General features: G+C 41.6%; 1 protein-coding gene across 2 annotated transcripts in view; it reads left to right on the forward strand.

Moving 5' to 3' along the window:
• Positions 1-7784, forward strand: part of kcnk9 (potassium channel, subfamily K, member 9) — a 40575-nt gene extending 32791 nt beyond the window's left edge. For both annotated transcript variants that reach the window (XM_071537473.1, XM_071537472.1), the window contains one exon: positions 6874-7784. In XM_071537473.1, coding sequence (XP_071393574.1) covers positions 6874-7784 — 911 coding nt within the window. The remainder of the gene's footprint in view (positions 1-6873) is intronic.
• Positions 7785-21628: the final 13844 nt, after the last annotated feature.

Consider the following 21628-nt stretch of genomic DNA (forward strand, 5'->3'; position numbering starts at 1 on the left):
CGATCCGTCGGGGAGACACACTGCGGACGCCACACTGATATGCATGCCGCCCGCCATCACATGGCTGTTTAGGCCTCCGTCTGCAAAAATCGGACACCACGTTGAATGGAAAATACAAGTGTGCACAAGTGCGGTCGGCCTGCAGTCGCCGGATTCAGAGGGGGGGAAAGAATATCGAATCGATACCTAATACACTCAAGTCTGATTGCAGCTAGCAGGAGGCCTTTGAGAGCGATAGCTGCATATAAACCTCAAATGACCTGTAAGTCCACACAGAAAAAGAGTCGTTCCTTTGTATAATGTCTTGAGTGTTAAACTTAATACTGACAGATCATCTATAGAAGACAGTAGAGTTGTGGTAATCCACTGTCCAAATGAAATCCGTCATTTCTCCACAGCTGCCAGTGTAATTCATTATTCCCTAATTACTCCGCGAGAATCATTTAAAGCAATAAGAATCGATATTAATTAATTTGCTAATTTGCAACAGGGAGGGCCAGAAGACAGATGGTTGGATGGAATACAGATCTATCCTGAGATGTTAATGAAGATGACAGTAACACTTGTTACATGTTTGCAGCGTCTCACACACGTTTGCCTTGACCCAAACTGAACCACCTTTAGCAGTTTGGTAAGATTCCTGAAATGTATTCTGCTGCATGAATTAGCATTAATACGGTATGGGAACATAGTTCTGCCACTGAGGAGGTCATTTCTTTGAATTTTACATGTCTACCATCATCATAAACTAGTACCACTAGTAACAGATTTGCATCCTCCTTGGCTAGTTATCTCACTTCGACTGAGCACATTACCATAATAATAATAATAATAATAATAAACTTTATTTGTATAGCACCTTTCATACAAGAAATGCAGCTCAAAGTGCTTTACAACAAAGAAATTACATGCATGAAAATAGACACAGAATGAGCATAACATAAGATGGAAAATAAAACCCACTGAATAATAAGAAAAATAAAGTTAAGAAATAGAGTACATAGAATGCATAAAATCAAGTAAAATACAACATTTTAAAAGAAGTGCAGCAGTGCATAAGTGCGAAGCAAGTGCAAAAAAAAAAAAAAAAAGTTTTGGGCCTGTATCAGGAAAGTCATAGCTAGTTAAAGGCTAAGTGAAGTGATAAGTTTTTAGCTTTCTTTTAAAAATATTTAGCAAGCTGGCTCCCTGATATCTATAGGTAGTGTGTTCCATAACTTTGGGGCATAATTGACATAGGCTGCATCCCCGATTTTCTTTCGGCTGTTGCTGGGAACCTCCAATAAACCAGCAGCTGATGATCGCAGTGTTCTTGAAGGCAAGTAGGGAGTTAGCAATGTAGCTTGGTCCTAGCCCATTAAGGGCTTTGTATATAAGGAGGAGAACCTTAAAATCAATTCTAAATGTTACAGGAAGCCAGTGTAGAGCAGCTAAAACTGGACTAATGTGCTCTCTCCTCTTGGTTCTGGTTAATAGCCGAGCTGCAGAGTTTTGAATAAGCTGAAGTCTCTCAGTGGTTTTTTTCGGGAGACCAGTAAAAAGTGCGTTACAGTAATCTAGTCGGCTTGAAATAAAGGCATGAATCAGTTTTTCAGCATCTTTTTGATTTATAAATGGTCGTACTTTAGCTATGTTTCTAAGGTGGAAAACCATATTAAACAGTCTCATTCTTAAATCGTGGTAATGTGGGCACTACAAAACAAAATGGATCTCATTTTCAATCTCATTCAGTTTGTTTGTGATACAGGAAATTCACTATCGCAACCACATATGTCATCAATCACCAAGCATGCCAATCATATCCCAACCTCATCCCAAACTGGACTCTGCCTTGTGTTTGATACCTCTAGCATTTTGACTAGTCATAATGTAGTAAAAGATATCTTAAATTAGCATTTTGACTAGTTATAATATAATAAACGTTATCTTAAATTAGCATTTTGACTAGTCATAATGTAATAAAAGATATCTCAAATTAGCATTTTGACTAGTCATAATGTAAAAAAGTTATCTTAAATTAGCATTTTGACTAGTCATAATGTAATAAAAGATATCTCAAATTAGCATTTTGACTAGTCATAATGTAAAAAGTTATCTTAAATTAGCATTTTGACTAGTCATAATGTAATAAAAGATATCTTAAATTAGCATTTTGACAGGTCATAATGTAATGAGAGATATCTTAAATTAGCATTTTGACTAGTTATAATGTAATAAAAGATATCTCAAATTAACATTTTGACAGGTCATAATGTAATGAGAGATATCTTAAATGCTAATGCTGCAGCAGTTGTAGTAGTAGCAGCAGGAGCAGCAGCAGCAGCAGTGTTGTTGTTGCCACTACTGACTAAAACCACTCGGCTTAAAAGTGCTGATGCAGCAGCAGCAGCAGCGGCACCCACCGCATTCCCTGGAGCCCCTGGTAAAGCTCTTACTGTGGACTTTGACAAGGCTACAACCCTATAACATAAGATAGGATAAGATAGCATTAACGCCCTTGGGGAAATTCAGGAAAAGTAGCTGGTGAAGCTACTTTTATTAGTTTTTATTTGTTGTTGTTTTTTTGTTTTTTTTGTAAATTTTTGTTGTTTTTTTTGTTTTGTTTTGGTTAATTTTTGGTGTTTTTTTTTTTTTTTTCTTTTGTTCTTCAATGAACCGGGTCTCTTGGTACCCACCACCAGCTCTTTGTTTTTTGTTTTGTTTTGTTTTGGGTTTTTTTGTTAATTTTTGGGTTTTTTTTGTTTTGTTTAGTTTTCTTTGTTATTTTTTTATTATTATTATTGTTTTGGGGGTTTTTTTGTAAATTTTTGGCGTTTTTTGGTTTTGTTTTTTGTTAATTTATTTATTTATTTATTTTGTTAATTTTTGTGGGTTTTTTGTTTTGTTTAGTTTTTTTGTTAATTTTTGTTTAGTTTTTTTTTTTTTTTTTTTTTTTTTGTTAATTTTTGTTTAATTTTTGTAAATTTTGCTAGTTTGGACTGAGTGGCGGGTTTGCGTCTCTTTGTACCAACCATCAGCTCTTCAATGAACCGGGTCTCTTGGTACCCACCACCGGCTCTTTAACGAACCGCCATCATCACTAGCTGCCAGACCGCTGCTGGCAGGTTGTAGGCTCCTGGCTGGCAGGCTAGCTTCAGTGGGAGGCGAACAGCGTCTGATCGTACCAACCGGCACCTCTTTGACAAACCGCCATCGCTAACCGCCAGACCGCACCTTTGGAGCAGCCGCTCCAAAGGTGCAGCTTGGCTTTAGCGGGACGCGAACGGCGCCTATTCGTACCAACCAACAACTGTTCAACGAACCACATTCACTAGCCACCACGCTACCTGGTCCAAACTATAGAAATTAACTAGATAGAAAAAAAAAAAAAAAGTCTCCAAACACGCTCATGAAGCGTCCAATAGCTACTGGTCTGCATTGAGGAGCGTGTAAAGAGGTTCCCAGAGAGAGCCTCTTGCCTGCGGTCCAAGCATCAGCTGTATCAGCGCCCAGGGGAGGATAGGCCACCTTACCGAGGTAAGGTATGAGACTCAAGATTGCTGAGTCAGCAATCACAGATATAATCTTCTCACTCTTTATTATTTTTCTTCCGTACGTTTTTGGCACCTATTTACTCCTTCATACTTTAAGCTAGAAACTCCATTCAAACTTCTAAATGTTCAGCTTGTTTAGGACATGCGGGCTTGTATTCAACTTTTTGATATCTATTCTACTTTTTAAGATATTCTACTTTTTTCCACTTTTTTTTAATAATGGAAGTCAATGGACAGAATGTTCAAAGTCAGCACTTTTGGAACTCTAACTACTCGTTCATATTTTCAGCTAGAAACTTCATTCAAACGTTAAACTGTTCAGCTTGTTGAGGACATTATTACATGTATTCAACTTTTTTATATCTTTTATACTTTTTGAACTATTCAACTTTTTAGTACCTGTTTTTACAATGCAAGTCTATGGGAGGACTGTTCAAACCATGCCCTCTTTGAACTCTAACTACTCTTTCATACTTTAAGCTAGACACTCAATTCAAACTTTAAACGGGTCACCACTTTTAGTACTTTATTACTCTTATTCAGCTTTTTGATACCTTTTGTACTTTTTGAGAAATCGCAATCGAAACTGACATTACATACACATATTATACATCAAACCCTTCAGCTGCTTCTGCTCTCACTCACAATGTCAATATATAAGCGATGCAATGTATAGTTTTTGAGATATTAACATTTGTTCGACACTAGTGTTCCACTCTATTTCACAGTAGTTTCTGCTGCTCTGCTGCTCTCTTACACATGCAGCTCTTCTGCTTAATTCACTCTTCTCCATTTCAACATGTTTTTTTTATTACATATTTTCATACCTTTTTACTTCTTAGTATTATTACATTTTAGTACATTTTTAACATTAGCACTTGTCACTTTCTTACTTTGTTTTTTTTCTACTGAATGAGTGTTTTAAACTGCCACATTTCTCACAGTTTTAACATTACATACACATATTATACTTTGCTTCAGCCTTTTCAGTTTGAACAGAGATCCACAGTCATGTTCAAAAACACGCACACACACACACACACACACACACACACAAACACACACATGCACACACAGCTGCTGGTGCATATATAGTACCAGTGTGTGTACCAGTATGTGCAAGTACCAGTACTTGTATAGTCTGCCACACACACTACACACCGGTACACATCCACCTGCACGCACACACACACACACACACACAGCCACTGGTACATAGGACCAGTATCAGCACCAGTATGTAGATGCAGTCAGCTGATGTTACCTATCCCTGTTTTACCAAGACAGTGAGACAGCAACTGAAGAACAGGGAGAGAGTGAAGCAGATGAGACAGAGACAACAAATGGAGACAGACAGAAATATGTGACATAAATACAGCCATAGGATATGGTTATGGCATAGTGTTTTTTACTGACAAGCCACAGTTTGCACTCTCAGCAATCACACGCATTTTCTCCAGAAAATGCACCTTTCTAGTTTGAAATGATATTTAGCCTATTATGTAGAACTTTATTTCTATTTGGAGCAGGCTTGTAGATGCATGCATTTAAAGTCAAACTTTTCAAGATGAATGGATGTAAAATAAGTCAAAATTCATTCATTCAATTCGACGTCACATGCTTCTTAGGTGTGTGTGTGTGGGTGTGTGTGTGTGTGTTACAAGACACCGATCAAATAAACAAAATGTCAGTTTGCTATATTATAGCTGTAAGCAATACTCAGTTCATTACAGTAAGCACATTAAGTACATAAAGTACATTCCGGTACTATAAAACTGACAAGAACAAATACCCATGGAAAAGAAAAGTATCTGTACTCTACTACTAATTTTTTCTTTCACTTTCAAGAGTTTTTACTTTTACTCACTACATTTCAAAAGAAAACTCTATATTTTCTACTCACTACATTTTCAAAACACTTGGGAAATCATCTTTTTATTTTTTTATTTTTTATTTTTTTCTGCATCAGACTGCTTCCATTCTGGAAGCAGCAGATCAAGAGCCAAATGTGATTGGCTGCTTGTTCACCAAAACAACAGCAAAAAGGAGGGAAAGGGACAGAGAGAGAAGCAACAAGAGAGCAGAGAATTAACATTAGTGATAGTGAGATGCAGACTCTTCCTCATCTGTTATTCAGTGGAACTTCAACTTTTACCAGTTTATTTTTAGATGAGTTTTTGCACTTTTACTTGAGTAAGGAATTTGTGTACCTCTACCACCTCTGTTCATTCATCAATTGTTGATGGAAACCACTGTCTCTGTGTATGTATGTGGAACTCTTGCACATTGCTTCTCACTGTTCAAAGTATTCAATCGGCTCATTACAGCCGACGGGCAGCAGCTCCGCAGTCGGCTTTTTTTCCCGACCTGCGGTTGATCCTTCAGCTTCCCGCGGAGGCCTCAAACTTGAATTCCGCTGATAAACGCCTCGGGTCAATAGAGCGCATTGTGCATGCACATGAAGCTGTTTTGGTTGCAAATCAGATTGACAGAGAAAAAAACGGAATACATACATAACCAAACACGCGTGTGAGTGGGTGGAGGGCCGTACGGGAAAACACGCAATCGATCCTGGAAGAACTCGCCCAGGTTTAATCTATGAAAATGAAAAACCAAAATATTCTGTGTCTGTTTTGGAAGGGAGATGTTGAGGTGATACGCATGCCAACCTATGGTGGGTGTTTCTTGGCTGTGGCTTTGCTGGTTAACAGCAGTGGCCTACAGTAGAGATAAAGGAGAGATAATCAATGAGACGGACTCTTTGTTCAGCGGTATACAGCAATATGCTTCATTCATGCGCTGTATACCTGGATCACTGTACATACCGCTCTTCTATTTAAATACACTGTTAAGTACACAATCATTTCTATATTGCTTTTGAAAAATAAATCTCATATATGACTCCTATTGTTCGCCCCCACAGGTTGCTTTTGAAAAGTCTGCTTGTGTGTGAGTCAGCAGCTTGCGGCCTAAAGATAAAGTCTAATTAAGCTAAAAGCTTCACTGGCTCCTCCATCACTCCTTTCTCATCCAATCCCTCCTCCCTTCCTTCCCCAAACTTCCACCACAGAGGAAACTTCTGACTAATTGGACTCCCCTCCCGCCATAATCTTTGAGCCCAAATAAGATTAACGAGCAGACACATTTCCATGGCATGCTTCTATTCAATACCCACTTTGGCAAGAGAGCGCGTGGCCTCTTAGGGAGATTTCTTGCTTGGTCATGTTTGTAAACACAAGCTGAACCGGGGCTTTTTTGGGGTAGCAGGGGTGGCGGGAACCCGGTACGACCCGGTATCTCCTCATCACTAACGTCTCCTATCTGCTCTCTCTCTCTGCAGGCTACGGGCACGCGGCTCCGGGGACGGACGCCGGCAAGGCCTTCTGCATGTTTTACGCCGTCCTGGGGATCCCCCTGACCCTCGTCATGTTCCAGAGCCTGGGCGAGAGGATGAACACCTTCGTCAAGTACCTGCTGAAGCGCATCAAGAAGTGCTGCGGCATGAGCATCACCGACGTGTCCATGGAGAACATGGTGACCGTGGGCTTCTTCTCCTGCATCGGCACCCTGTGCATCGGGGCCGCCGCCTTCTCCCACTACGAGGACTGGAGTTTCTTCCAGTCCTACTATTACTGCTTCATCACATTAACTACGATAGGCTTCGGGGACTTCGTGGCCCTGCAGAAGAACCGGGCCCTGCAGAGGAAGCCCCTGTACGTGGCCTTTAGTTTCATGTATATCCTGGTGGGCCTGACGGTGATCGGGGCCTTCCTGAACCTGGTGGTGCTCCGCTTCCTGACTATGAACAGCGAGGACGAGCGGCGGGACGCGGAGGAGCGAGCCTCGCTGGCCGGCAACCGCAACAGCATGATCATCCACATCCAGGACGAGTCGCTGCAGCGCGGCCGGCGGCGGCGCGAGCAGCAGCAGTACCGGGCGGAGGTGACCGACCTGCAGTCGGTCTGCTCCTGCATGCACTACCACTCGCACGAGTTCGGCAGCTCCGGGGGGCCGGGCGGGGGGGGGACGGGCGGGATGGGCGGGATGGGCTGTGCCTTCTCCCACCAGAACTCGTTCAGCTCGCAGCTGAACCCCAATCAGTACTTTCACTCGGTCTCCTACAGGATCGAGGAGATCTCGCCCAGCACCTTGAAGAACAGCTTCTTCCCGTCGCCCATCAGCTCCGTGTCGCCCGGCCTCCACAGCTTCACAGACAATCACCGGCTCATGAAGAGGAGGAAATCCATCTAAGTCTCCACACACACGGGACGTTTAGCTTTCCATGTTTTATACACTAGGTCAAACATCTCCAATGCTGCTCCTTACCAAATCTTATTTCAGCACTTTTTTTTCTTTTTCCTTTTTCGGGTTGATATGTAATATAAAAAGTATTCATGGGAACGGGTGCAGAACGCTGCGCAGAACAGCAAGCGTGGACACAAAGGGATGCAAAGCATGAAGCATGGATGTCTATTTTTTCAACAAACTGGCCCATTTAAAAAAAAAAAACACAGTACATGAACTGTGAGACCTTCCTATTCGCAGATTTACAAAATTGATATATTAACTTTGGTTACATACCAAATGATGCACACTTGGCATTTTGGGGAGATGCTATTTTTCAAAGGGAGTATGCCTGTTTCACCTTAACTTGAAGAAACTATTACCATTATGTACTATTCCATTGCCTCACTGCAGACAGAGAATTTAAAATGACTTAAAGCATCAGGTATTGTTTTCTATAAGCAATCATACTTAGGCAAATATTTCAATGGTTTCGCCACACAACATCATGCCAAAATATTGTTGCCAATATTAGCATGTGCATTAGATGTCATTTAATGAGTGTGCCATGTTTTTGTGACATCCTTTTATCTGTTTTCGAAGCAGCCAATTTTGTATGAAGGACATGTCTACAGGTCTTATTTGTCTTGGATTTAAAGGATCATACTGGTGTTATTGACTTTTTTTTCCTCCCTCATCTCCAAAGGTCACAGATCACATCAGAAACATTGAGTTAAAATTGACTTGAAGGGGAAAAATCCACCCTAAAACACAAAAACAGCTATTGGTGATATATCTTACGTTCCTGGGTCCATTTTGGTGTTTGGTGATGTATTTTTCTTATTCCTGTGGATAACTGGTTAAATGTACAGTAGATGATGCAACGTCTCATTGAGATACGTATGTCCAGCGCAGCTCCAATGGAGTTTGATAGGAGAAAATTATTCAGCTTTCTAAAACATCAGCGGTAAACGTCAGGTTTTGGTGTCAGTCCCTCAGAATCAAAGAGCGAGGGCTTCTTTCTAGAGCCGCCATTTTGCACCAAGAGACATTCAACAACCATACAGGGAGAAATCCATTGTAGAAGAGGCAGAGAGACCAATTTCTCCACCCACAGGAGCAGGAGATAGACCAGAATGCAATGCAGCCACAAGACATACTGCATGTAAGGGGCATGGCTGCAATCATAGACACGTCCCAATGTTCACAAACTAGCTAGCTAGCTATATTTACATTCCCACACACCCACTTCTGATTGAAAGCAACAAGTTGGGGGTTGTTAAAAGGCATTCTGGGAAACGTAGGAAATCACTAACTGAAGTAGAAGTAGATGATGCAAGTTGAGGGAACAAAATTCATAAAAAAACACTTCATCACAAAATAACTCCTGGAATGCATTGAACATCACAGATTGATGATACATGACAGTGTCAGAGGGTGGATTACAGCTACCAAATCCTCCAAAGTGCATTTAAATGACTCTCCAATGGCTCCAAAGTGCTGATTAGGGGCCAGTTTCTGCCTATGCGGTGCATGCGTGTGGAAACCGATGCTAAGTCATGCTAAGTCTGCTGGTAAACCCTCCCCACCTGCGAGCATCCCGCCACGCAGCGCCCCGATGACAAAACCGTTCCCAGTGATGGAAAAGCATGCAGACACAAAGTGAAGTCTCTTGAGGTTTAGATGCACTCTGGAGCCATTAGGGAAACACGACCTGATAAACACACCGACTTGGAAACGAGCTGAAGTATGAGTTAATGTGTCGGGACAGCTGAATCAGAGATGAGCAAAAAAAAACCTCAATAACATCCGTGCGATCCTTTCTGTTGATGTAAAATATGAGAAGAAGAAAAGGGAGAGGAATTTTGTTTTTTATGTTTGAAAGAGCTGATAAGTGCATGTACTTTGTATGACGAATGGGGAAAAGATCATAATAACTTTAAAAATGAATTGAGTATCTTAATGGCGAATAGTCTTAAGAATGATTTTGGACATGAGCTGTTTATTTTTTTGCCAAAGTCCAGCCGTTCTGAAAGGGATAAACTTTGTCTACTTGCTTTCCTTTTTTTCCATTCATACCAATTGTACAATAATGTTTGTTCTCAGGTTTGAAAGAATAGCCTTTTTCGGTTTGCTCCTAAAACAAACAAAATCCCAGAAGTGCAGAAGTGCATCTGCCGGACGAAACGACGCACACGTCAAGTCCTCGTTTCCAAATATTAGGAATTTTCCAGAGAAAGGGAATTGAGATGCATCATCTCACTGTGGCCTGTGCTGTCTGAGGCAGACACAGGAGTCAGTTTGTTACAGGCCTCGTTTGTGGGAGCCAGAGGGCCGACAAATATTTGAGCAATTCTGGATACTAATGATGATTACAGGCCTGTTTTAAAGCCCAATCCGGAATCCGAGTATAGCACCACCTTTAATGCCGCAGTTGGCCCACTGCTGACTTTGAAGACTATAGTTTCCATGATTTTTAAATGCATTTCGAAGCTGTAATTGTATGTTAAGATATGTATTGTTTGTAAAGACTGGAGCAAAATGGAGCTGTCTTTTGAGTTGCACCGGTGAAGAGGTTATTTCCTATTAGCCTCTTCTTCAAAATCAATCAATATTTCTGTATACCCACAATTCATATGCTCAAATATTCTTGGATTGGGACTTTAAAGAGCTCGAATTTTCAGTATCCTCCTTCAGGCTTGAGTAAACAAGGCTCATATTAATTTACTGGGTAGCTGAGCATGCCACACAAGGTGAATTCTAGTCTATTCGGGCAAATGGTGAAATGCCATGGATCCCATTCTGTCTCGACAAAAATAACAAGGCTTGGAGTCTGAGATAAGCGCTAAAAGCATTGTTTCATTATTGGAACTATACTGGCTTATCTCAATATACTGTACAATATGTTCATAACACCCTTTGGAATAAAAAGGCCTTTTCATAGCTGAGATGCATATGTATTTTTACACATTTTAGCATATGTGCCTTGAAGAAACAGCATTCAATGTTTCTATATAAGTGGGCACATGTATCTTATCGTGGCTGCAGATCTGTTTGTGCTTGAGCGAACCCATCTGATGGCTATTGATGGCTTCCGGGCTAAAAATAGCGCAGATGTGGTTTATGTATAGACAGATCAAGGTCCAGGCAAAACCAAGTTCATATGGGGATACGAAGAAGAAAAATCAATATCTGATCTTATACCTATACCGTCTATAACCATCTGTAGATTCAAGCGCACATCCAGAGCGAAAGCAGATTTATTCATATTTGCGATGAACGCTTACGATTTATGTTAAGAACTCTCCATAGACACAACGGCCGAACTGCTTATGTTTGAATAATTTTCAGACACTTCGTGACAGGGTGGAGCCTTCACATTGTCCCGTTTAACTCGTGCCAGCCTGCTTGCTTTCATAATATCAATGGAAGACCGTCCCGCTGCAGCATCCACCTACAGACCTGCCTTCCATTCAGTTCACAGTCAAACTTTCCGAGTGACAGTTTGGCGGAATGTATTAGCCATAATGGATTTCTGAAAGGAAGCAGCAAACAAATGAAGTCATTTGCTCTTCATGAGCTGCGAGTCGAATCATTTTTCATACCCCCACCCTACCCCACATCACCCACCCACCCAACACACACATTACGGGGGGGGGGGGGGGGCAGATTTGTTTGCCATCGCGAAACGTGTCATATTGACGCCGCCTGATTGAGCGTTCCTCTGCAACACAGATGGCGTGGAGGAATAGGCACGCGCACACGCCATCAACCACAACTGTCACACAGCGCGACATGTTAAACGACACATAGGTGAACTGGATTTGAATTCAGATGGTTATTGGCAGTCGTTTGTGTTTTTTTTTTTTCTTTCCTTTCTTCTGCTTTTCTTATTCTCGCCGCGCTTGGCCTCCAGGCATCGTATACTGTATGTGGCCGAAAACCTCCATGTGCTGTCCATTTCCTCTGTCAACAGTGCCATGTTTTCCTATGACAGGGACAAAGAGACACCAATTGCACTACTCTCTGTGTAATACAATATTCTAGAAAGGCTGTTGGGGTTATGAGTTTCACGTTCATGTTCCGTATCTTCTATATTTCGAAAGTATCCTTTGCAATAGGTTCTTCTTTAGGTCTGATGAACAAAAAAAAAAAAAAAAAACCATGTACCATATTTCTTAGAGGAGATTTCTAGCCCATCTCGTATGCATCCGTGTGGTTTCGAAAGCGACTGTCGCAGGTCTGTCACGGTTTCCAAAACCACTTCTGATACCTGTCATGTCTCTACAGTACATGCAGCAGTCCAGTATGGGTCCCCTCTTTTCAACATACCGAGAAGAGACTGTCAAGAGTTGTTCAGAGTGAAACGACCATTTTACATTTGTATGTTTTTTTTTTTGTTTTTTTTTGTTTTTTTGTTTTTGTTTTTTTTTGTTGTGTGTGCATGATTTGGTGTGGATGACTCACTGGGTTTACGCGACCCGGCTGAAGCCATAACACACTTGAATAAAAACAATGAGCCTCCTTCTGAAATCTTCTGTCTTCTCCCTTCTGACTGTACCTTTTCATCTCGGCTCAATTTCGATTCACAAAATTGCAAAAAAAAACAGTTCGCAGTAAGATGCAAGGCCTAGAGTTACATCATTACATATTCATTAAACCAACAGTTTCAAAGTTTTCGTAACGCGCCGCTGGCCAATTCCTGAAATTGAACAGAATCTGGATCAACTTTCAACCTACTGATACTGTAGTCATTCATTAAAAATACCCCAGAGAATATCTCATTTACAAGGCTAAAGCTAATATTTTGCTCAAGACCCCCAGACACTGCAGCTAAAAAAAAAAAAAACTTGCTTTAAGAAGTGCGGAAGGAGAACATTTCAAGCCAGAGGAGCTTGACCTCCGAGAGTCTCCGCTGATTAATATACAAGAGGCACTGTGAGCTAAATTGAATATAGCCTCATTCTTCAACATTCAGACCTTGAGGCGTGGATCAGACCGGAGTGGAGTGAAATCTTAGATGAGAGAGAAAAAAAAGGCGGCGGCGGGGGGGGGGGTTATCTTATGTAAATCCAATCACTACCTTTTTTTTTTTTTCCACATTTTCCACAAGTCTCAGTGTTGAGGACTCTTCCTTCATAGTCACATCTATTAATGAAAACAAGGGAAATGGAAAAAAATAATAGAGTTTTAGTGTGCCATGATGGTCTCAATGCTGTTTCTGAGGCTTTTCCACCCTGATGAGAATACAATCCTGTAGGAAACACTGAATACATCGAATGTTTTGGCATGAAAACAGTCAAATTTAAAGCTATTGAATATCGCTGCAAATATCGTACCCTAACGTGTACACAGGTGCACACAAACTGCTCCGTGTGTCGTGGGTGTGAGCAGGCAGCGAATCTGACAGAAAAATGAGCTCTGCTGCCCAGTCGCCGGGGCCCGAGCCGCGGTGCAGCTGGGTGTTCGGTAGGTGGGAGAATGAGCAGGCAGCATCTCCCTTTTTATCCCTTCCCACACCTCGGTAATTATACTGTCAGCCCGCCGACGTCAGGGAGCGCAGAGGGCGACACAATAAGAACAGTGGCGGAGGGGCGTTCGGGCCCTCTCTCTCGGCGCCGAAGCCTGTAATTTTACAAGCTAAATGATCATGCGAGCGGAGCCAAGTCGTTCTGCAGCGGGACCGTCTCCGCCATGCCAACGATATGATGAAGCGTCGCAATAAGCAGGTGTTGACGCGCTCCTTTTTTTTTTTTTTTTTTCGGAAGGCCCCCCGAGGCGAGAGAACAAAAACGACTGAGAACAGGAGATTTGGAACGGTGATGGAGTCTGGCTGTCTAATGAAAAATGGATCTACTCAGGGAGGCAAAACTGCGCGTTAACAAAAAGTACCATCCATCGTGCTAAAAACTAGGTAACAGCCGGGCCCCGGCTACAATAAATGAGACTGACATGTGGGCCCGATGAAGCTAAAATTGAAAACGAGCCGAGAGTGATTAAGATCTGCAGATATTCCTACAGGCAACACGCACCACATCATTGTCCTATCTAGCCTGTCTGAAGATATTTACACTGAAAAACTGTTAGCAGCAGCAGAGGTCGGATCAGAATTTGATCATAGTAAAACTGCAGACACAAACTGCGTGATTAGAGTTGTACTGGTGTAAGAGGTGGCTATACTGTGACTAGTAGGCATACTACTATACTGTACACTGAATGTATAAAATATTAGGGGCATCTTGCTGATATTGAGTTTATAAAGCTTCAAAATCCTTCTCTAACTCTTCTACTTCTCTTTATCTACGTCTTCTCCTTTGTGATTGGTCTAGATTTAATATGGGCAATCAAGGGATAATGACTTTTACCTGGATTCACCTCATTAGTACCTTCATAAGACCCAAGGTGGAGGGGGGCCTCAAAGGGCCTGGACTAAAAAGTTTGCTTTGGCGTACAATTAAAAAATTCCAAGTAATTAATGTCATAAATAAACAAATATGGGCAAAAATAAAGAGGTTGAGAGTGAATTTTGCATCCAATATACAAATATTGAAGGCCCTCCCCGCCCCTCCTCGCAAATGGTTCAGTCCCCACCTGCGCGAGATTCGAACGTGACTAATCGCGGGTGACTGATGAGGAACGTGACGGACGCTCCTGCTTTCACGCAAACATGCTCGAAACCAAAGCAAATTCAGGGGGCCACAGAAAGAAAAGAAAGAAGATAAAGAGAGAGGAAACAGAATGTGCGAAAACAGCTTCTTACAATTTGTTTTTCAGAGGAAAGGTGAGCTTGCTAATGGTTTATGGCTGTTCTATGCTAATACCGGCATTGACTAGCTAACGTTAGCTAGCAGTTGTTTGCTAGCTAGTTACCGTTAGTTGTTTGGAGAGGGGCAGAGAAGAGAGTGGAGGGGCTGAAAGTTGAGGGCAGGGTGAATTCATAACGTTAGTAGTGCAGTATTAACATTAATCTCTGGGCAAAGTGATATAATATGATTTTATCTGTCAATTTAGACCAAGCTCATAACATTGGGGGCCACATGGCCTTCATATACAGAAACGGAAGCTGCAGGTCCCCCATCATCTGTTGAAGACACGAGACAAGGTGAGCTCATAACATGCAGGCTAAAGTGGCTGCTGAAAGTTATTCCCAGCAATTGTTTGTAGCCTAGTTTCAATAAAAGTTACATTAACCACACTACCTTTAAAATAGCCTTCTATTGAATATTATAAGAAGGTTAAGAGGCTAATATCAGATACGCCTCTGCCCCCAGCTCCACAACTGTATGCCATTATTGCATAGTTTATTTGAAATCACCCAACAGTGGCACCTCAGTTGCTGCAGAAACTCACATTATGGTAGAATGTTGTCATCTACAAGTAAATTAGCATATTTCCATACAAGTATATAGCAAGAGCTGAGAGAGTTGGAATATTTTACAATATTTTATCTGACTGTGTGAATGCAAGGGCATACAGCTGTCACTAGAAACACCGGAGAATGATAAAAATAGCTATGTGTGTTGTATGGTACCTATATCTAATCTTGAAACCAACACATATAGACTAGTATCATCTAAAAGTAGTGAACATGATGGACTGGGCTTACAATTCTAGACATGTCTGCCCTATATAACATCATATTCAGAGGATTCAACATGAAGCTGTGTTGTCACTGCACCCCTCTCCTCCAGCACCTTGACAACTGGTTGTGGTCTGCATATAATGATGATGCCATACAACGCCGCTGTTGATGCAAATGTGCAAAGGAGGTCTATGGCGCCATCTAGTGGCGAAGGAAAAACAACAAGCCCTACCGCATTTTGATTCCCACATCATCATTTGAGTAGCATAACATGCCATTCATTTTGTGGCGTAAAAAAAAAAATGCATTTAGGATGAAAACAAGCTCTTCTCAGCAGGGTGTTGTTATGAGTGTGTATACTAGCTGCCACTAAGCTGGAGATCATTAGAGATCACCCTGCTGCACACTGACCCTAATCTCCTTAATTATATTAAGGCTGCTAAAACCTATTCCAACTGCAATGTCATTGCCGTTGGCCAAGCAGCACTGACTGAACGCAGGGACAATAACAAGATCATCCTTCCTGGACTGTGAGAAATGATTCAACAAAAATTCAAGCAAGAGATGTTTGCCAAACCTGTGAGTATATATTGTGTGTACCGTAGCATCACATCACCAACCTGTTGGTCCTTTATCCAGCTTTGAAGCAGATTATCAGTGGCAATAGGCAAAGCTGGTGCTAATTTGAGTGAGCATGCAGTGAAAGTGAGTAAACTTGCTTGTCATGCTGAGCGTACAGTAGCCAAATGAATCAATTCAGGCTTTTATACAGTGAGACATACAAATGTAAAGGTATGGTGGTAGGCTGAAATCAAATTTTTGATAAGGGAATTCATATAATACAGTTCAATCATGTGTATATTTCTAGTATCATTATCATAGTACTGTGCACATCCTCTACTCCACTAAAGGTAGTGCAAACTCAGTTGAAGATCTGTGGAGACTACTGATAATTAAACATTACATTTGATGTGATTGATTTTATAATTGCTGAATATGTTGCTTTTACTCTGCCTAAAAGTGGTAAGAGTGTAGAATTTTGAAAAAAACAGTGGTAGAAAACCTATATGTAAAATCAAAAATTTTAACTTAGACATTGCAGTAAATGCTTTACTGAAATAGCTGCTTCAATTTTCAAATTAAAATATTGAGGGATCTTCAAAGTTTGGTAGGAATTAACTGGGAAAGTCAAAGTGCCTGTGTAAATGTCACTGTCTTTTCTGTCTAGAAGAAGTTATCTTCTTGCACTTCGTACTATACTGTGTAACTATCATTACTGTGCTATATTTTGATGAAAGAGATTTCTAGTTTTAATGGTGGATAAAAAATATTAGAAGCCATATTATTATTTCTGATATTATTCATATGAGTCAGTGATGTCTCTTTTGTTCAGGGGGCTCCCCGGCAAGAAGAAATGTTGACTTCCCAAGTTAAAAATACCATGATGCATCTGAATGGTCAAAACCTCAGACTGGCAGCTAAAAATGGCTGCAATTCAAAAACACCTGGCCTCCATCTGTCAGCGACACATGGAAAGGAGGCAGTGTGTCGGCTTTCGGCCTCTTCGCCGACCCAGGAGGGCGCGGCACAGTTGGACCTGCTGCTGCTCAAGTCGCCCAGGCCTGACTGTGAGAGGGAGGCCGAGAACCAGCCTGTCCGGCGCCCTCTGAAGCTCGCCCCCCTGGAGCTGCCAGAGGACGTGCGGGAAGCTCAGAAGCAAAAAATCAAGTTCATCCAGCAGGAAGCCACGGCCGCCTCCCGTACACTGGACGTGGCAGCGAACGGGCCCTCTCCACGGAAAGTAAAAGCCTGTGTAAGACAGAGGCCGGCAAATGCGCCCATGTGCCCCTCTGCTTTGACTGAGCCGGTTAAAGCCCAGCAGCAGCAGAGAGCCCCGAAGGCCCAGCTGATGCGCTCCAGCCCCATAGAGCAGAACGGAGACAGGCATCTAGAGGACGTGGTGTGTCGAGGTACCCCGGCCCCTCTGTGCTGCAAACCCACCCCTCCCTCTCTGTCTCCCGGTGCGAAAGCTCAGGCCACACGCGGCGGAGGGGCGGCGTGCCAAAACCCAGGCACGCTCCAGCAGGAGACCGGGAGGAGGCGGCTGAGGCTGAGGAGAGCGCAACGCCTAGAAGAGGATCAGGGCAAATCAAACACGTCAACGGGGGGATTATCCGCAGATGAAGGCAAGCTGGCCCAAGGTCTCCAAGGCAAAGGGCAGCGGGCGGAGAGGGCTCTGAGAGAGGCGAGCCGCATGCTTGAAAAGGCATCAAAGAGAAACCTGGCGCTGCAGCATCCCGAGAATATGGCAGTGTCAGGAAGAGCCATCCGCAGGATCGCAGTCAGCGATCTGCAGGAGGCAGTACTGTGAACCTGCAGCCGGCTCAAGGTGGAAGTAGTGAAAATGCACTTGATGGTGTTAAGCCTAGTGTATTTACTAATGCTTCTAAGCATTAGAAGAGGAAACATTAAAGAGGAAAAGCTGATCACAAAGCATAGCAATGCAGTCCCTCTGGCAAGTCTGCTACCATGATTAACAGTGGCAGTGGTTCTTTCACTTTTGCAGCTTGGGACTAATTAATTTTGTCTTGCTCAGAGACTCAGTCTAATGTAACTATAATGGCATTTGTGTCATTTGGAGACCCATCAGAAACAGGCTTATAACCCATTCTGGGGCCTGATCCATGCTTTTAAGAAATGCTGGTGTGAGGGATACATGTACAAAAAATGATCTGATTACTCTATCAGGTGAAAAACTATGTAGGAGGCAGAAAAACAAAGCATCAAATGCTTTCTAAAGCTGTGCCAATCTAACCTGCTTGTGAGAATTACGCCTCCTTATGAGCTTTTTCTACCTGATACATCTCACATCTGAAATACCAGTGTTTTACATAATTACACACTGTAACCTACAGCAGCAAAATGAAACTGATCTTTATGACAGCATGAGAAAATTTTAGAAACCTCTTCTCATGAATTTTGTTTAAATCAGCTTATAATGCAAAATATGAAGACATGTTACATGCACTGTTTTTTCTCTTCCGTACTGTATGATAACTTTTAATAAACTAAGTGAACCACACTGCCTTGTCATGCAATGTCTGAAGAAAGCAGCAGTTAAGTATATTTCACTAACATGTTGGCACCAAACCAGACCAATCTCATTTTCATTAATGATCAAGCAGACTTCCCTTGTGCTCCAAAAATAGAAAATAAATAAATAAATGAACGATATTTCATAAAAAGATATGCCAGCATCCATCTAAGTTATGGATTGTCCCATTTCCAAAAGCTATTCCCCAGATCAGAATATGCACTGATTCAATTAGATGAAGCAGGTACAGTACAAAGCAAGATTTTTGGCACATAACAAAGAGAAGTAGCATACTGTAGTTAACCCATTACAATCAAGCAGCTTAGACATTCATTATAGAAAAATAACTCATCAGTATTATGATCTGTGATTTACTGGTAAATTAAAAGGCAGGCAAACTGACCTGTAATCAGTGAACATCATAAGGTAATAAATAGAAATAGGACTCAATTATAATATTTTCAGAAACATATCAATTTATGCTTTATCTTCTTGAAAGTATTCCATTAGTTGGATACTATGTACAATAATGTATACTATGATTTGTATATCCTATAGATTCATATCAGCTTAAAAAGGTGAATAAACTGTATTTGACAAGGACAAAGGTGGGTAAACTTAGTTTAGGTAGGTTTACCCTCCACTACATCATTGGTTTTGATGATATCAGTTCCAGTGATTGAGTGAAAGTTGGTGGTTAAAATACATGTGACACAGCTAACCCTGGATCAAATCCTGCCAGAGTTTTCTCTCCTGAATCTCCCTTGAATCTGTCTGTCTGAATAAAGAGTAAAAAAAAAAAAAAACGTTAGTAGACTACCCACTCTTCTTTAAAGATGTTGCATGTAGTGTTTTAAACATCAATATATCACTATCAAATGAATTGTGATACCTTGGTATAATTATCATGAACAGATGAAACCATGTTTGAAATGCTTGTGCTAATGTTGCTCAAAATTAAGACTACATTTCCCATAAACCCCATTGATTCCTGTTGCAAAGAGGATTTGCTTTACTGAAGGGGATAAACACCTTGGAAGTGACTTTTCCATCAGCCTTTCATTCCTTCCACCATCTGCCATTGCTGGAAAGCTACATTTGTGCTGGAAAAACAGCGCCCTCTTCCTGTTTTATGCTGTAAAGCAATCTCATGTTGTACTGTAAAGCAATCCAGCAGATTTCTCCCCAAATCTGACCCAGTTGCACACAATGTAAAATACAGTGTAGAGGCCAGTAGAGGCTGCCAATCTTGACGATGATGGTCTCATTTGGTTTCATACAACAATTATAGTAATGTCTTAAAGTTAATAGGTGTAATTATTTCGAATTATTTTTATGTTAAAATGCTACAAGTAGCACTTTTAATATTATATAAAGTCAGCTCTCTGTGAATGCTAATTTTTCATATTTTAAACATTTTGGAAGTAGATCTCTCTGCCAAGATGTGAGTGGTTCAAAGCTGGATGTGAGTCAGATGACACAAGGTTTTCTCCTGCATTACATGGTGCTTGCAGCCTCTCGGTCACCCACCATGCTGATCACCTCCTTAGCCCCCTCACATAAGGCAACAGACGGTTCCTCGGACTGACACCATTACTCATAACATGCATCTGCCCCGAATCATCAGCACGCTTCCCATCCACTTCACACTGAGCCTATACATAGCCCGGCTTGCGCACACTTGCCTTGACTACAAAGGCACTGTAAATAGGCCTGAATGTAATGGCTAGACATTCAAAGATGAAATTGAAGCAGTGTTGTAGAGAATACTGGTGGATCAACATCAGTTTCAATACAGGTTTTGACACATTTCTACTGCAGAAAAAGGGAGAAGTGATATCTGTAGGAGCACTTTAAAAAAGGAAAGTTCAAACAAGAGCTACAACCTTGAGACTTTAGATGCAGAGGGGGTTTCGGGGAGAGATCTGCCTCCCAGACAGGATATATTGTGACACACACAGTCAGAAACAGAGCAGGTAAATTTCACTGCTGCTTCCTCTCCTCCCATGGGGAACATGATAACACATGATAAGGACATCAGTGTGCAATGAAATGTAATTTACGCACATCTTCTAGGTTTGTAGATCAAAGTTTTTCACCAAGCAAACAGGAGTTAGAAATGAAGAACCTGCAGGGTGAAATATGAGGCTTCAGCCACATGGGTATTTGCACTATGATGCAAGATGTCAACATTTGTGCTTCTATTTTGTTTTGTATAAGAAATGAGTGCTACAAGAGAACAGTAAGGATAAAATAAGATGAAACTTTAATGATCCTGTGGGGAAGTTGTGACGTTGCAGCAGCAAATAACAGGATATGGCAAAGAAAAATGCAGTACAGCAAATGGGGGGTATTTAAACATAACTTGAATAACAGTTTCAACACTACACATGTCAAGTAGAAATATAGGAAAAAAGAATGAAAAAAAAATTATTAGAGCACGAATAACAGCAGTAGAACATGCTGAGACAAAGAAAAAAAGTACAATATGAAAACATACAAATGAAATTTGAAACATGCAGTATGAGATGAAAGAAACATTCTAAAAATAAATATGACATATGCAATATAGGACACAAAGCTTTACTGTAAGTCAGTGTAAGAACAAACATTTAACACAAAGCTCCAAGCACAAGTGTTCTGTAATCATTTCCCCAACTTAAATACAGCCCTTCTCCATAAGTGCGTGGCTGGTGGAGGCCAAGCCCGGCCCGGCCCACCACCAGCCCCAGGGCGGCTCCGTTGTGGCTATCGCAGTGGCAAAGGCCGGACAGTCGAGGCGGTCGCCAAGAAGCCGTGCCTTTCTTTGAGGGCAACACTTCAGATGGGTGCAGCCATAAAGGAAAAAAAAAAAGGACAAAAATACCCAGAAAGTTGGGTCTATAATTGGCCGGGCCTCTCAGCCTTTTTTTATGTGCGAGCACAGCCCAGTCAAGCCCCAGCAGAAGCCACCTCGTCCCCTAGTGAAACCCTACACTTTCCCCCCTCAGTTCCTCCCACTCTATCCACCCATCCACAAGGTTGCTGCAGCTCACCTCACTTTTTAACAACACTGTACACTGGATTGTCACCCTGGATTATATGATCATTTAAACTTGATTTCTGGCACCTGTAAAGGAGGATATTTTGGATTAT

This window comes from Centroberyx affinis, unplaced genomic scaffold (assembly GCF_046629955.1).
Source record: "Centroberyx affinis isolate AG114_WGS23_722 - 3 ecotype Tasmania unplaced genomic scaffold, CSIRO-AGI_Caff_v1 ptg003056l_1, whole genome shotgun sequence".
Taxonomy (NCBI): Eukaryota; Metazoa; Chordata; class Actinopteri; order Beryciformes; family Berycidae; genus Centroberyx; species Centroberyx affinis.